The sequence below is a fragment of the Phragmites australis genome, chromosome 21, assembly GCF_958298935.1.
Source record: "Phragmites australis chromosome 21, lpPhrAust1.1, whole genome shotgun sequence".
NCBI classification, from domain to species: domain Eukaryota; kingdom Viridiplantae; phylum Streptophyta; class Magnoliopsida; order Poales; family Poaceae; genus Phragmites; species Phragmites australis.
Genome location: NC_084941.1, coordinates 8,951,710 through 8,966,919, shown reverse-complemented (window position 1 = coordinate 8,966,919; position 15,210 = coordinate 8,951,710). Strand labels below are relative to the sequence as shown.

General features: G+C 42.5%; 2 protein-coding genes across 2 annotated transcripts; one reads left to right on the top strand and one right to left on the bottom strand.

Annotated features, from left to right (window-relative positions):
• The first annotated feature begins 469 nt into the window (after positions 1 to 469).
• On the top strand, positions 470 to 2,349 carry LOC133903680 (dolabradiene monooxygenase-like). The gene is made up of 2 exons (XM_062345119.1): positions 470 to 1,409; positions 1,496 to 2,349. Exons 1-2 carry the CDS (start codon positions 519 to 521, stop codon positions 2,123 to 2,125), a joined length of 1,521 nt encoding a protein of 506 aa, XP_062201103.1. The 5' UTR covers positions 470 to 518; the 3' UTR covers positions 2,126 to 2,349.
• A 3,120-nt stretch (positions 2,350 to 5,469) lies between these two features.
• On the bottom strand, positions 5,470 to 13,584 carry LOC133903089 (uncharacterized). Its single transcript, XM_062344446.1, has 13 exons — positions 12,990 to 13,584; positions 12,174 to 12,246; positions 12,045 to 12,101; positions 11,617 to 11,672; positions 10,373 to 10,586; positions 9,553 to 9,639; positions 9,402 to 9,476; positions 9,246 to 9,329; positions 8,276 to 8,340; positions 7,563 to 7,773; positions 7,312 to 7,400; positions 5,841 to 5,955; positions 5,470 to 5,735 (listed from the first exon to the last, which is right to left on the bottom strand). Exons 1-13 carry the CDS (start codon positions 13,466 to 13,468, stop codon positions 5,697 to 5,699), a joined length of 1,644 nt encoding a protein of 547 aa, XP_062200430.1. The 5' UTR covers positions 13,469 to 13,584; the 3' UTR covers positions 5,470 to 5,696.
• Positions 13,585 to 15,210: the final 1,626 nt, after the last annotated feature.

Sequence of the window (15,210 nt, the reverse complement as noted above, 5' to 3'; positions counted from 1 at the left end):
TGAAGCCTTCAGCCAACAGTGATAAACTCCTTCACTGTCGGTTCCCTAGGGAAACTATCATTGCTCGTTGTCTATTACCAACTCTAAAACCAACAACCGTTTTGGAGCTGACAGTGATATCACTTTCTTAGTAGTGCAGAGCATAAGAATTAATGTATCATGACTATTAGAAATAAGCAAAACATTTTTTTTTTGTTATTTAAGGCACTTTACCTTTTGCTAACTTCGGTAAATATATAGTTTGAACCTAGAAATCCATTTACAGATGTCATAGCACTAGATCTGTTAAAAAAATCTTTATTTTCACAATCACTCATGTGCCGCTTAGACCAAATGTCAAGCCACAATGTTTTGACCGGGACCGTAGTATTTTCCATCATAGTAATAGTTCCGCGGGTAATGTTGCATACTCTCGTCATCGCTACTATAAATTAAGCCACGGCCGGCATCATGCAGAACACACAAACAACACACACGCTAATCTAGCAACGAACCTAAAAACTAAGCAGCTAGCAACTATGGAAGGCAAGGTGCTCGTCGCCGTCGCCGTGGTCGTGCTGCTCGTCGTCCTCTCCAAGCTCAAGTCATTGTTCGTCGCGAAGCCGAAGCTTAACCTCCCCCCGGGGCCATGGACGCTGCCGGTGATCGGCAGCATCCACCACCTCATCACCAACCCATTGATCTATCGCAGACTGCGCGAGCTCGCGCAGAAGCACGGGCCGCTCATGATGCTGCGGCTGGGCGAGGTGCCCACGCTGGTGGTGTCGTCGCCGGAGGCCGCGCAGGCGATCATGAAGACGCACGATACCTCGTTCGCTGACCGGTTTACCAATGCCACTCTCGATGCGATCACCTATAACGCCACCGACTTGGTGTTCGCGCCCTACGGCGAGCGGTGGCGCCAGCTCCGCAAGATCTGCGTGCTAGAGCTCCTCAGCACCACTCGCGTGCAGTCGTTCCAGCGCATCCGCGAGGAGGAGGTGGCGCGGTTCATCCACAACATCGCCACGTCCGCCGCCGTCGGCTCCTCCGTGGACATGTCCGATGGGATTAACAAGTTCATCAACGACGCCTTTGTGAGGGCGTGCGTCGGCGGCCGGTGCGAGTACCAGGAAGAGTACCTCGACGCCTTCCACATGGCGGTTCAGCAGACGTCGGGGCTAACCGTTGCCGACCTCTTCCCGTCGTCTAGGATCATGCAAATGCTCGGCAGGGCACCGCGCAAGGCGCTCGCGGGCCGTGACAGAATGCAGCGCATCCTCGAGCAGATCATCCAGGAGAATAAGGAAAGCTTGGACCGCGGCGACAAGACGGCGCAAGAGAGCTTCATCGGTGTCCTGCTCAGGCTCCAGAATGAAGGCGGCACGCCCATCCAGCTCACCAACGACACCATCTCCTCGCTCATGTTTGTAAGTCTCACTCCGATCGCCGTCTCACCCAGCAGGCCCTGATCCAGCGAGCTGAAACTAAACTTGCATGTGATTGTATCTATTAGGACATGTTTGGCGCGGGCAGCGATACCTCGGCGAGCGTACTGATCTGGAGTATGACGGAGCTGATCCGATCCCCGGCGGCGATGGCCAAGGTGCAGGCCGAGGTGCGAGAGGCCTTCAAAGGGAAGAGCACAATCACCGAGGACGACCTCGCCAGGGCCGAGCTTAGCTACTTCAAGCTTGTGATCAAGGAAACCCTCAGGCTGCACACTCATCTCCCATGCCTTATCCCACGCCAATGTCGCGAGACATGCCAGGTCATGGGCTACGACATCCCCAAGGGCACATCAGTGCTCGTTAACGTGTGGGCGATTTCCAGGGACCCCAAGTACTGGGATGACCCCGAGGAGTTCAAGCCAGAGCGGTTTGAGAAGAACGACCTGGATTACAAAGGGACAAACTATGAGTACCTCCCATTCGGTTCCGGTCGCCGAATGTGCCCGGGCATAAACCTCGGGCTGGCCAACATCAACCTCGTACTGGTGAGCCTTCTGTACCACTTCGACTGGAAGCTGCCTGATGGGATGGAGCCTAAGGATGTCGACGTATGGGAGACTGTAGGGCTCATCGCGAATAAGAGAACCAGCCTGGTTTTGCACCCCGTCACTCGTATTGCTCCTGCTAATGCGTAAATAAGGCGGACATAATATATATACAGAGAGAGAGAGATATATATATATAGATAAAGGTGCATGAACTAGTATGGCATGAATCATGATCGATTGCGTGCTCTAATGATTAGTTGTGTGAGAAATAAGTGCCAGACATGGATTCTATATGTATATCCAAGCACTGGACCGCTCTTGTTAAATCTATAATCAGATGAAGTATATAAACACTCTTTTGCCTTTTTGAACCCTCTGTTTCTTATGCAAGTATAATGGGCTGCAACGCAACATACTACTACTTTGACGACAGTTAAGAACTCCTATAATTGCCATCCTGTAATGACAGTATATAGTGGAGAATGAAGAATGTAATATGGATTTCAAAGACAAGAATGGCTATGGTATGTACATAAGACTCATGAGACAAAAAAAAAAAGCTGGCACCATTTTCCACGCTTACTTTGCCTTTCTCCGGTCAGTGTTTTTACCACCGAGCATGAAGATGCCAATCGAGTTTGCATTATCCTTGAGGCGTTCCTTTTATTTTATTTTATTTTTTTGGTGTGGTGACATTTTCTTTTTTTTCCCCTTTTTTGTTGTTGTGATATGTTCCATTTCTTATATCCTTACCGTAAAAAATCATGCATGCACCTGTTGATAAGAGATTTCCGACGATGCAGGTTCAGCCGTTTGCTTCACAACATGAGTACAATGTACACATCACCATAAAGCACTTGAGCCTCTCGAGAGGTGTGTACCAGTATTGTACTATCTTCATCTCAAATAGTTATCATACTAAAATATGTGTAGTTAAATTTTAAAAATGTTGGTCATTAATATGCTCAAAACTATTAGGATTTAATATATGAAAATGATAGTAGTGAATTTGTCATAAAAAATATTTTAATATCATCTAATTTTTATCAATTTTTACCAAAAGATAGTTATCAAAAGTAATAGTTAAACGTGCTTCTTAGAGACCATATCAATATCCTAAATGATAAATAAAATAGAACGGATGTAGTTTCTTTTAAGGGGTGACTAGTTTGCAATCACCCGCGAGCAAAGTCTCTTCGCTTTTCTGAGTCGAGCTTGCTCCCCTTCACCACTTCTCTCTCAAAGTTTAAAAAAGTTTCAAGAAATTTCAAGTCCTAAAATAGTTTCAAGTTTAGAAAAAGTTTCAATTCATAATTCCATGTCATAAAAGGTTTCAAGTCAGAAAAGGAAGTTCCAATTCAAAATTCCCATGTCCAGAAAATGTTTCATCTGAAAATTTTGGGGGAAAAGTTCTAGTCCTCTGATACCCATCCTTGTTGGGGACCCTCTGATGCCATCCCTGCCGGCCTTGAGCTGTCGTCCCTCCACGATGCAATAGGCTGCCCTACAACACGGGAGGGAGCACGAGCATAGCCCGCGCGGCCCCACGATGCAGTAGGCGACAGCGCTTCCCGGGAGAAAAATCCTGAGACTAGGTCTCTACCCTCATCAAGCTAGACCCCTTTCAAACCATGACATGTGGCAGCACTAATCTTAAAGCATACAACCCCTAGTTACTTGTTACCACATAATTCCATTCCCAAATCCTTGCAAGTTTCCAATCCCGATCTTCAATCGGAAGAGGAAAGAGAACCAGGCCAAAGGCTTTGTCAACTACAACCAGTGGTATATCCAGTAGGGTGTTACGGTGGGTTATGGATCACCTTAAGATTTACATCAGTTCTTAAATTTTACTGTAGCTCTAATACTGTAGCACGTTCAATATGTTAAATTGTGTTAAGTTAGATCATTATTATCTACGATTCTAGATCCGCTAACAGCCACACTGGATGTTATGGACGGCGACTTCCACCGGTGCCAGGGACAGCGTTCCATCATGGCTTCAAACATGGCGCCATGGACGGCCCGGGGTACCACGACGCCATGGACGGCGCGGGCTTCGACCACGGCGGTGATCCGGCTGGAATGGGCATTCTTCACAACGACATTGTCGGTGTGAGCTTTGACCAGGATGGCGCGCTGGCCGGAACTATCGCCGGCGTCGACTTCAATAAATTGGAACCTGAGCAACCAACTAATTTGATACATCAGATCACCGAGGATGATCCTGACAAGATTAATGGTTGATATAAATTTGCTTCCCTGATCATGCTGCGGCGTTTTACAATTCAGTCTGACACTTTTATCTGATGTATGCATGATCTCATATTCCAGATTCGTCGGAGCACACACATAAACTCCGGGCAATCCTTCTAACATCTAAGTATTATTTGCCAAAATCAGATAAAACTATTTTCTAGAGCAGAGCATTATGCAAATTATTGATCTTCAAAAGCAAACCGAGTTGTGATCGGTGGTCTGTTCGATCTTCCGTGGCATCTCCGAGGCTCCGGCCAGAGCACCTTCTTTGTTGCCGAAGCCACGTTCTTTGTTTCTCTTGCGATGGAAGTTGTAGGGTTTAGATTGGGAATAGAAAGTATGTGCAAGGGTTTAGGAATTGGATTCGATTACGGGTTGTATGATTTAAGATTAGTGTCGCCACGTGGCATGGTTTGGAGGAGGTCTAATTTGATGACGTTAAAGACCTGTTCTCATTGGATTTTTCTCCACGCTTTCCGCACCTGCTGCCGATTGTCGCGCCAAGTTTGATTCTTCCTGCCGTACACTAGCGCTGCCACACCTCTGGCCTAAGACCTGAAAGCAAAATTTATACTAGGATCATTTATTTATATTAAGATTTATATTAAAAAGATATATATTAAATATTATATAATATACGAAGAGAATTAAGGGATAAATAAATATCATAAACGAGATATGTACAACTAAAATAAACCATATGCGCAAATGAACATACAAAATTGCATTTTCCCGCGGGGCCATGCAGCACGCACTAGGCACCGCCAGGCATTGGTTTGAGACAAAAACCTCAAAAAAGTATGTATCTGATTTATCGATCTCCCCGAGACACAACCAGAACCATAAGACAATGCCAAAAAGTTCGATTGACCTTTCGTAACTTTTCTGTATATCTAGTCATGTCTCTGACCCTCTCGAGCACACATTGAGCTTCATTGGAAACTGCCAGAAAGATGTAGATGCTTGGGAGGCCGCAGGACTGATCGCAACTCGCATCGCTCCAGGTAATTCGTAACTAGGATGCCATGCCACACATATCTGAGCAGATACGCTAAAACCAAAAGGGTTGGGCTACTTTGTAGCTACAGAAAAGATTTGGACTAAACAAACCTACCAAACAGCCAAAAAGGTGTTTCTCGAAAAGCTACCATAGTGCCAACGGTGCCTACGTCATGGCCAGAAACATTTCTCTAACTCAGCTCATTTCATCCCTTACACGAGGATCAAACAAATCACCCAGTAAATCAAGCATGCTACAAGAAATTGGGGATATTGTTCTACAAGAAAGAAGGCCTTGCAACCAGGTGACGCCGTACAGTACATACAGTGTTGAACTGACACCAATGCTGCAACAGTCATGCCGTACAATTAAAGGTATTCCTCCAAACCATACACCACTTACTACAAGAACAACTAAGTGGATCTTGCACTCTTGCCAATTGTTCGGCACATAAGCTATTCACAAGTTCGGGAACTTAGTATTATACTCCTCCGCTGACTGCAAAAAGAGAAAGGAGACGTTTTGATTATTTTCATAGAATATTATAAACAAGTGGAGTGCCATTAAAAACATGGTATCACGAATTCAAGGTAATTTCATTACCATAAAGGTCGCCGTAATCATCTTTCCGGCGAACCATCTTCCATGAAGTGCTTGTTGTGCCTTCATTGCTCCCATCACGCTATCGAATTGCAGATACACAAAGCCAGCAGTATGTCTGATCCAAAATAGCAACAAAGGCGAAAGATTAGATAGATGATGGGAAATTGAGAAAACACTGCTCGTAAAAAGTGGAAGATATCTTTGTTTTGATAATAGGTAAGTTACACTGCATTGACTTTTACCTTCTCACATGTTTGACTGAATCTACAAGAGTAGCAGAACTACAATGACCAAATAAACCTTGGCAGACTAGGGACAGTCCTCTATCATGCCAGTTACAAACTACTCCAAAGCCCACAAAATACACAACCTACGTTTGTTGTTTGATGACAAGCAACTACTTACAGATATGTCAGCATTAGTTGAAATAAGAGGCCAAATTATTGGGAATCGGTAGCATGAACATAAATTTGGGAATAACTAGCACCCATGCGATGGAATCAGTTCCATCATATACAGCTCGGCGTGACATTTGAGTTGTGCTCCTGCAACATTTCCAATTAGCGCATGCAATAAACTAGCCTGATTTTATCGACAGAAAAAACCGGTTGCTTAAGAAAAATAATGAATTAGTGGCCCTTAGTTCATCATGAATGCTTGATACTAGTTCAGGGCTTTCAAACATAAACAAATCTATACCTTGAAACACTGCAACATTTTATGATAGTGTACGCAACAACCGGGAATAACACTTGCAATGAGAAACAAAATGACCATGTTGCAACAGCAACAGAAACAACATTCAAGAAGACCTGTTGTAACAAATGAAGACTCTTTTTGGCTTCTTGCAATACTCGAGAATAGCCATGACAAAGAAACCCAGAGGTTGAGCAGGAGATGAGGATTTGGAGGAAATTCATTGAAGTCCGTAGAGTTGAAATTGGTGGCTAAAATACAACTCCCAGACCAGGAACATTGCCTATGGTTGGCAATTAACCAGACTCTCGGAGAAAGGGGGTTGGGGAATAAATGTGTGCACGAGAGAAGCTGGGACAAAAGTATCTGGATGGAAGAAGGCGGCAACCGTTTGATGGTGCAGCTTCAGCAAGTGAACCATCCAACAGAGTCTAGCGCCGGCCATACACGTTGTGCATTTCTCTATAATTAACAAGTAACCCCTCTGTTTCAAAAGTTATGATGCAACTTGACTCGGTATGGTCTTCAAAACTAAACTTTAGCCATTGGCTTATCTTATATCATATGCTTCGTAGGAAAGTACATTCAAATATGAATCCATTTGTACCATTTTTGTATCACAACCTACATATGCTAGACTAATTGTTGGTCAACCTACAAAGTTCGAATTAAGCAACTACAGTTCCAAATTTCCCTTGTCTGACTGCAATTGCATTAAACTACAAACACAAACACCCATGATAACTTTTATCAAACAATGAGAAAGCTGACTTACTTGTCAACAAAAATGTGCTTCACTAAACCAAACTTGGAACATTCTTCTTGGACATCATCTTTAATATCCAAATCAAAATCAGGATCCGTCTGCAAAATGATGGCAATTTCCCATCAGTCAGGTTTGTAAGATGTGAACACATGGAGAATGATAGCAGGAACTCAGGAAGCCAAATTTTGAATCAGCCAAACAAAATTTATCACGAGCACCTAATACACTCTAAGAGAATACAGACTGCAAAAGAGGAGTACCTCAACTGCTGGGTCAAACATGTTCTTAAGCAATAGGAATTCAGTAGGTGTAGACATGGCTGCAGACTGAGTGGTAACAGGAAGCACAGGTGCCCCAGGAACTAATCCAACAGCAGAAATTGTTGGCTGCAGAAGAGGAGCAGCTGCTGAAGGAGCCCCAATAACTGATGCAGCTGGTAGAGCACCAGCGGCACCAATACCACCAGTTAAGCTGCAGACAACCCAAAAAACAGGATGGTCAAAAGAAACTAAGAGAGCAAACCTTGTTGAGAGTGAAATTCATTAAAAGTACAGCCAAAACATTGTACAAAAGATTCTCCATGGATGATAGTAACAATTAACATGCCAAGCAAAATAAATCCTGATGATAATATGTAGACGTCAAAAAAATACGCTTTGCTACAAAACTATGCTCCCAAAGATGCTATGATCGGCATTCATAGAGAACTGTCATTCTAATTATCTAATACTTCAAATCAATGAAACCCCATCCCCTTATGCTTGTAGACAGTAGCAGGTATACCAACATTGGACACATCTAGAGGCACCAGGTGTGCCCTTGCTAGCTCGATTTCCAATACCGCTTTCACAAATTGATAAAAGAAAATTTCAATATAGTTAATGAAATTAGAAATGAAGAAAGACAGGAATCAAGGCAAATTGATCATTGCATGCAAAGAACCTTCTGTCAGGATAAAAGCCTACAGCAATACCTGGTTGCAGTGCCACTCCGATCCAATTTCAGCATAAGAGCAGCTCTGGAGCTTGCATTTAATGCCTGCACACATTCAGTACATGTTTCAAATACATGGGCATAATCTTTGAGCAGAACAATGATACATGTAGATTAACTGGTTAGCCCACGTTTTTCCCTGTAGGATAATGCTAAATTGCTAACGAGCACAATTTATTTTGATGATGAAAACACTAAATAGAAGATGAATGTATGTTTAGTGCATAAACCATAGATAGCATATAGCTAATTTTATTAGTCATGACATGATGCAGAGAGCATTATTAGTCTCGTGTCACTGGTTCGCTTTTCCAGTGTTATTTTCAGCTGCATTTCCAGGACAACTTTCACGAACCAGCGACATTTTCAGGACGACTTTCGCGAACCAGTGTCATTTCCGTGACAACTTTCATGAACCGGTAGCATAAGACCATTTAGTCAAAGACAGTGGCACAAACCGAAAGTGTAATTTAACCATCGGCACAAAAAACAAAATTTCCTTAATATTAATGTACACCGTGATAATATGAATTCTGGCCAAGCTTTTTTTCTTTGATGTATATGCACAGATCACAAATAGCAGAATACTGAAGATCCAATAATCTAGACTGAGCGAGATTTGTGAGAGGGCCCACTGCATAGAAATCTGGATTCTGGAAAACCTAAGAACTACCAGCTTTCCTATCATACAGAACTTAAAAGGCAAGGATTTGATGGCAAATCCCTTTGTCCAAGTTTTGACAGTTTAAAATGTACTAATTAAGAAGAAACATCTTGCCCACTTGCAATGAAACCAATGTCAGTAATGGTTCTAATATATTAGCAAAACTAAAATCATTTGCATCACTCAAACATTAGAAACAGTTAAAAATGATACGGAAGAAAGAAAGCATATGAAAATCCCAGATATAAAAGGTTATAAGACATGATGAACCAACAAAGTTACCCACCAAGCCTCCACCTTCGTCATCATCTAAATCTCCAGTAGTTGCTCCACTAACTTGGACACCCACATGATCAGTAACAGCTGAAACCTGGTTTAAATAAATAGGAGATCACCATAACTTAATCTGTTAAGTAAACAAATAACTGCTGAGAAATGCTACCTTAATTACTCTGCCAGCAATATCAAGCTGACCATTTAAGCTCTGTGCAGCTCTTGCATCTTCAAGCCGTGCAAACTGCATGGTGCAACAATATTAATGAGTGATTGAGCACTGAAAGAGTCAATGGCAGAGTTTCATCAGAAGAACTTACCTGAATGAAACCATAACCTTTGCACAGCCCAGTCAGTGCATCTACAGGTAGCTGTACAAGCTCCACTTGCCCAAATGGTTCGAAGACCTGACAAAGCAAATTCATCATGAGTTCATGACACACAATGGATAGCAAGTAACCATATTACAGGTACCAATTACTCCTCTTAGAACAGAAATGGACAGCATCCTAAACTAAAACATGACTTTGAAATGTGGACTTGGAGAACTAATTCTCCAGAGGAACCCTGTTACCTTCAAAAGAAATATCAAAAAAACACATTGATATGGCAGGTAGCTATTCGAATCTTTGAAAGGAGTAATTCCACAGTAGGTCCTACATTTGCTTTACCTTGACACCGTCAAACCAAACCCCATTTCGAAATATTTGAAGATGGATTAGAATAAATTAATTTTTTGCTTATACCAGCAACCGATTATTCTATTCAATGATATTGTCAATTGAATGAGTATTCACTGAAAAATTCTCAACAGTCAACATAATAAGCATGCAAACTACTTTACAAGTCGCAACAAGTAGCTTTGTTCATTAAACTTTAGACAACACAAGCCCAAAGCCTAACTCCTAGGAACTAATTGAAGACTGATAGTTATTTATTACAGCTTATTAAAACGAAGCACCAACAAACCCCTATACATCTGAGTGGATAGATAACAACGCTGCAAGAATTGTTACATATATTTACTCGTGTTTTTCATCTAGCAACACAAGAAAAAAAAAATCATAACTGATGGAGCTAAAAAAAAAGGGCTAAATGTATAACTGATGAGGCTAAAATAAAGCAGATCGGATAGTTAACCTGTCTCAATTGGTCCTCGGTGATATTGGAGTGAAGATTGCCAACATACAACTTTCTTGCTCCACCTAAAGCTGCACTACCGGACGTTGCATTTGACTGAACCAAGTTCTTTTCGGCCTCAGATGGCTTAACCATCACTTGTTGCCCAAGAAGCAGTTGTCCAGACAGAGCAATCGCCATTGGAACAGACATAACGTCGTAAAACTCGATGTACCTGCCAATTCAGATATTTCTTTAGTACAAATATCAAAGCATCCAAGAAAGAGTGTTCCTGTCAAGAAAGGAAAGATGACCAATAAGTGGGACTACATATGTTAAGATATTTCAAATTTTCAAAAACTCTTCAAGAATTTTGATCAAAATTTGTGTAGGAGGTTTTCGAACTTGGTTCTTGGTTGCCCCCTTTATTGCCTAGAAACCTGCACCAAGTTTTTGTCAAATACACTGGAATCAAACTGTCCTAGATTGCTGACTGACATCAGAATGATCTAATATTCCATCTTACTTGTAAATTGCCGATATTCCCAGCAGGTAGACCAAATTATAAATTATCAGTGTGCAATCCTGTTGAGTATGGCAAATTGATGAAAAATGATCCCCATGAAAATGGCAAATATGATATTCAGAAGAGGCTCAAATATTCATAAGACTGCGAACAGATACAAAAAATAAAAAATAAACCTTACAAAACCTGATAGGCAATTTTTAAAAAACCAGACATTTATCAGCTACCTTTGCTATGAAATATTTTGACTTCAGTAAATCCACAATATGCAAAATTGCTCTACAACAACGAGAAATTTCCAGAACTCCACATGACATCCTCACTAAAGGACTGATACCTTTGTAGGGGCAAAACCTAGTTACAGATCAAATGGCGGGATAAACATTGAAAATGCTAATATATTTGCATTTAAAAGCACTAACAACAAGTGATTATGTGCGACAAGCATTCATCCTTTGCTTCCTTCTTTATGGCATATATATTTCCGGAGCATTTTGTGTTAACAAGTATGTGCTGGAACCAGGGCTTCAAGAGTCATCCAAAACAGAACCAAAATATTAACCCATCCATTTCTGGTGGCCCAACTTTCTGGAGGTAAACAGCTAAATGCTAGACAATCCCCCAACCAAAAATATAGAACCCAAACACCACACACACACACACACACACACACACAAGGGCATCTACAAATCACAGCAAATAAGTAGAATCAGAATTATAACAGATACGCAGAACTCACCCAACTCCTTTTGAACGCCGTGAGTTTCGGTCCATAATAAGGCGAACATCACGGACCTGCACAAAAATTAACAGTCTTAACATTAGAAGGAATCAAAATCCCAGATGTGCTAATTGAGAGTTTTCCGCCTTTAGTATATTTAGACACTTGTAAGATTCCAAGTGTGTAACATTTCTAAATAAGTGGTTCCGCTTGATATCACATAAATTAAGTCCCATCTGTGAGTTTCTGATAATAAAGTTCATTTCACTAAAACACAGCAATATGTGATATGTCATCTGTTTAACTTCATAGGGGAAACATAGGAAACAAATGCCAACAACATCATGTACTAATGAATGTACCTAACTAGATAATGATCTAATGAAACAAGGGAATGCTTTATAACCAGAAAGCAGTATGCGATTAGACGATTAGTATGCTCTCACCTTCCCAGCCCTTGAGAAGAATTCATAAACATCTCTTTCGTCTGCCTTCAAGGATAGCTGTAGTAATGTTTAGAAACATTTTCTTAATGTATTAAATAACAAAAGTAGAGCATGTTATTCAAAATCAACCTGGAAGGCAAACACAGTCCTCTGGTCCCTTTCTGGGTCAACTTCTGTTTCTGTACCGTCATCTTTCTTACGTCTGCGCAAAAGAAAGGGGGAAAATAATTTAGCGAAGGCGAAAGCAGCATAAGCAATGCATGAAATAGTGATAAAAAGAATTGTGAATACAGATAACATCATTTATTCATTTGCCAATCAGACAACCCTGATAAACACAAATCATCAGTCGCCTTCAAGCACCACAACTGTGCCAGCCCAAGCCCTGTTGCTAGCTTGCAAGTATTTCACGTGGAAACAAAAAAGAATGGTGACCAGATATCTTGAGTCAGGCCCAATTGCAGATACCATATGAAGACAGATCTAGTGTATCATATCTGCGAGTTCCCATATTAAGGTTCAATATTCAAGCTTAACAATCCTAGATGATATTAACAGTAAACTACAATGATCTTTAGGCAGTTCCATAAACAGCTGGATCGGTACTACTGCAAACTCAATATGTTCGACATGTATGCCAAAATAAAATTATAAACTATAAACTATACAGCGATACATAGTTCAACACATAGCTACAAGGTTTCTACAGAAGTAGATGAATCATGCACATTCAATCAAGTAACCCCATCCCCAAACTTTAGTGTCTCCTAAAGTATGTCCAAGCAAATATGAGGAGGAGCCTCACGGTGACAAAATGTAGGTTTTCCCAATTGACGGTCCAAAGGGCTCGAAAGGAGGCAATTGGCTTGAATCACATTAGACCCTGCCCCAATAGCACCCGAATTCGCACCTGACAACACAACAAGAGAGCTCACGAATTCGCACCTGACATCACGGTCACGGTAGTGATGGCGCTCGCTGCGCTCGCGCTCCCGCTGCAGTTCCCTCACCATCTCTTCCTCCTCAGCGCGGCGCCGCTCCGACCGGCTCCGGCTCCGCCGCTCCCGCTCCCTCTCCACCTCCCTCTCCCTGAGCTTATGCCTCTCCCTCCCCTTCTCCCTGTCCTTCCCCTCCCTATCCCTATCCCTATCCTTCCCGCGGTCGCGGCTCTTCTCCTTCTCCTTCTCCTTCTCCTTCTCCTTCTCCTTCTCCTTCTTCTCCTTCCCGTCATCGCGGTCCCGGTGCTCGCGGCCGCTGCGGTGCCGGTCGCGGTCGCGGTCTTCCCCCGAGCGGGAGAGCTTCGACACGCGCTCTTCGCCGCCCTCGCGGCGGCGCGAGCCGCGTTCCTTCTCGCCGGAGCCGTTGGCCGTCGGGGCGGCGGGCTCCACCGCCTTCTCCAGGTACTCGTACTCGTCGAACTCCATGGCGGCGCGGCGCGGCGCTCGCGTGGATCGGGGTGAGGCGGCGAAACCCTAGACGCCGAGGGAGGCGCGAGGAAAACTAAACCCTAGAAATCGGTCGCGGCCTTCTGGATTGAGGCCCCGGCCTCGTTCGAGTTTTTTTTAAGGACACCGCTTGGCATATCCGCGACTTTTTTTGAAGGAATTTTGAGGAAAATTGAATGGAGTTTGGACCAAATTCTCCTTACATTATGATTGCATATTAGGATAGGGACATAGTTAAAAATCGCATATTTAAAAAACTAAAGATTCCAAGTCAAATTGTGTTGCTTAAGGCACTATATGTTTGGTTGACTACCGTGATCTCATTTTGTAAAATCGTTTTTAGAAAGAAAAAATCCCAGGAAATAGTTACTTTAGTCACCGTACTTGTGCAAAGTGGTTCATCGTTAGAAAGTTTTTAAAAACATTTTTATTTATCAACAAAGCAAAAGAACCCCTACCATAAGGATTTACAGAAAAGGTCTCGCTCGGTGGACCTCCTTGAAAAAAGTTTACATTTTTTATGCAAATCAATGATAGAGATTAAAAGTGTAGCCCTTGTATAGTTTTGAAGTGCAACAGATTGTTTTTATACGAGTAGCTTAGACTATCTCTAATCATATATTTTTTTATCGTTCCTCTTTCGATTCCCTTTCCTGTTTTTATTTTTTTTATTTTCTCTCATTTTCAACAGCTTTCCTTCGAGGGGAATCGCGAAGAGAAAGGACAGAGAACCCCGTCCTAAAGAGAATGACCCTGAGAATCCCTTCGTGACGGAAATCGTTGGAACGCTGAAAGGAACGAAAATCACTTCACGATGGGAATTTCACCCGCGAGGGGAATCCCTTGAGTGTGGTCTTACGGACCCTGCTAATCCACGCGTACACGCGCGTGATCAAACAAGCTGCCGGAACGTTCCCTTTATAGCATGCTACCTATCAGCTGTCCTCGATTGTGCTTTGGTTGTGACATAAAAATAGCATTAATTTATAGAAAAAAAATAGCTGAAAATCAAGCACAAAAAATTGTGAGAGGATTTTTGAACAATAAGGTTTTGAGATAAAAATGATAAGAAAATCTAGAAGAAAATTATCTGATAAAAAACCTTTGATCAAAAGTTGTAGAAGAAAATTTTCAAATCAAAAGTTGTAGAAGAAAGTTTTCAGATAAAAAAAAGTAAAAAATGTGGAAGAAATGTTGAACAAAAACTTTTTGGCCAAAAAGTCCCTTCGGAGCCTCGCCGGGTGCAGCCTCTTTCTCCAGCGGCACCCACGACGATGGAGTTGAGATGGTTGAAGTTGGAGGCGGCATTCAAATGCGGCCGGAGGCGGTGGAGACGTTTGAGGTGGCCAGAGTTTGAGATGGTGATCCGATACAAAGGGAGGTGGGATGCGATGGCCGGTCGGGTATATGTCGTTGTTGTTGGGGTGAAGGGGAAAGGCTACTTTTGTGGGCCCTACGCACATGAAAGGGGAAAGGGAATCGGAGAGATCGTGCACTGTGGGGCGATCGAACGCTTGCGCTCGAACCAAATGCTTTGGGAGTTTAGCCATCTAACAATCCTAATTAGGCAGCCCAATAGCCCATCATCAGGCCCAAATCGGTGCCCAACCCAAATTCAATTAAACATATACAACCATTTTTTTCTGTCCTATCAATCTATGACCACAAAAACATGCAAGCTGAGGAAAGCACTCCATGGGAATCGGAATGCTACATGCAGG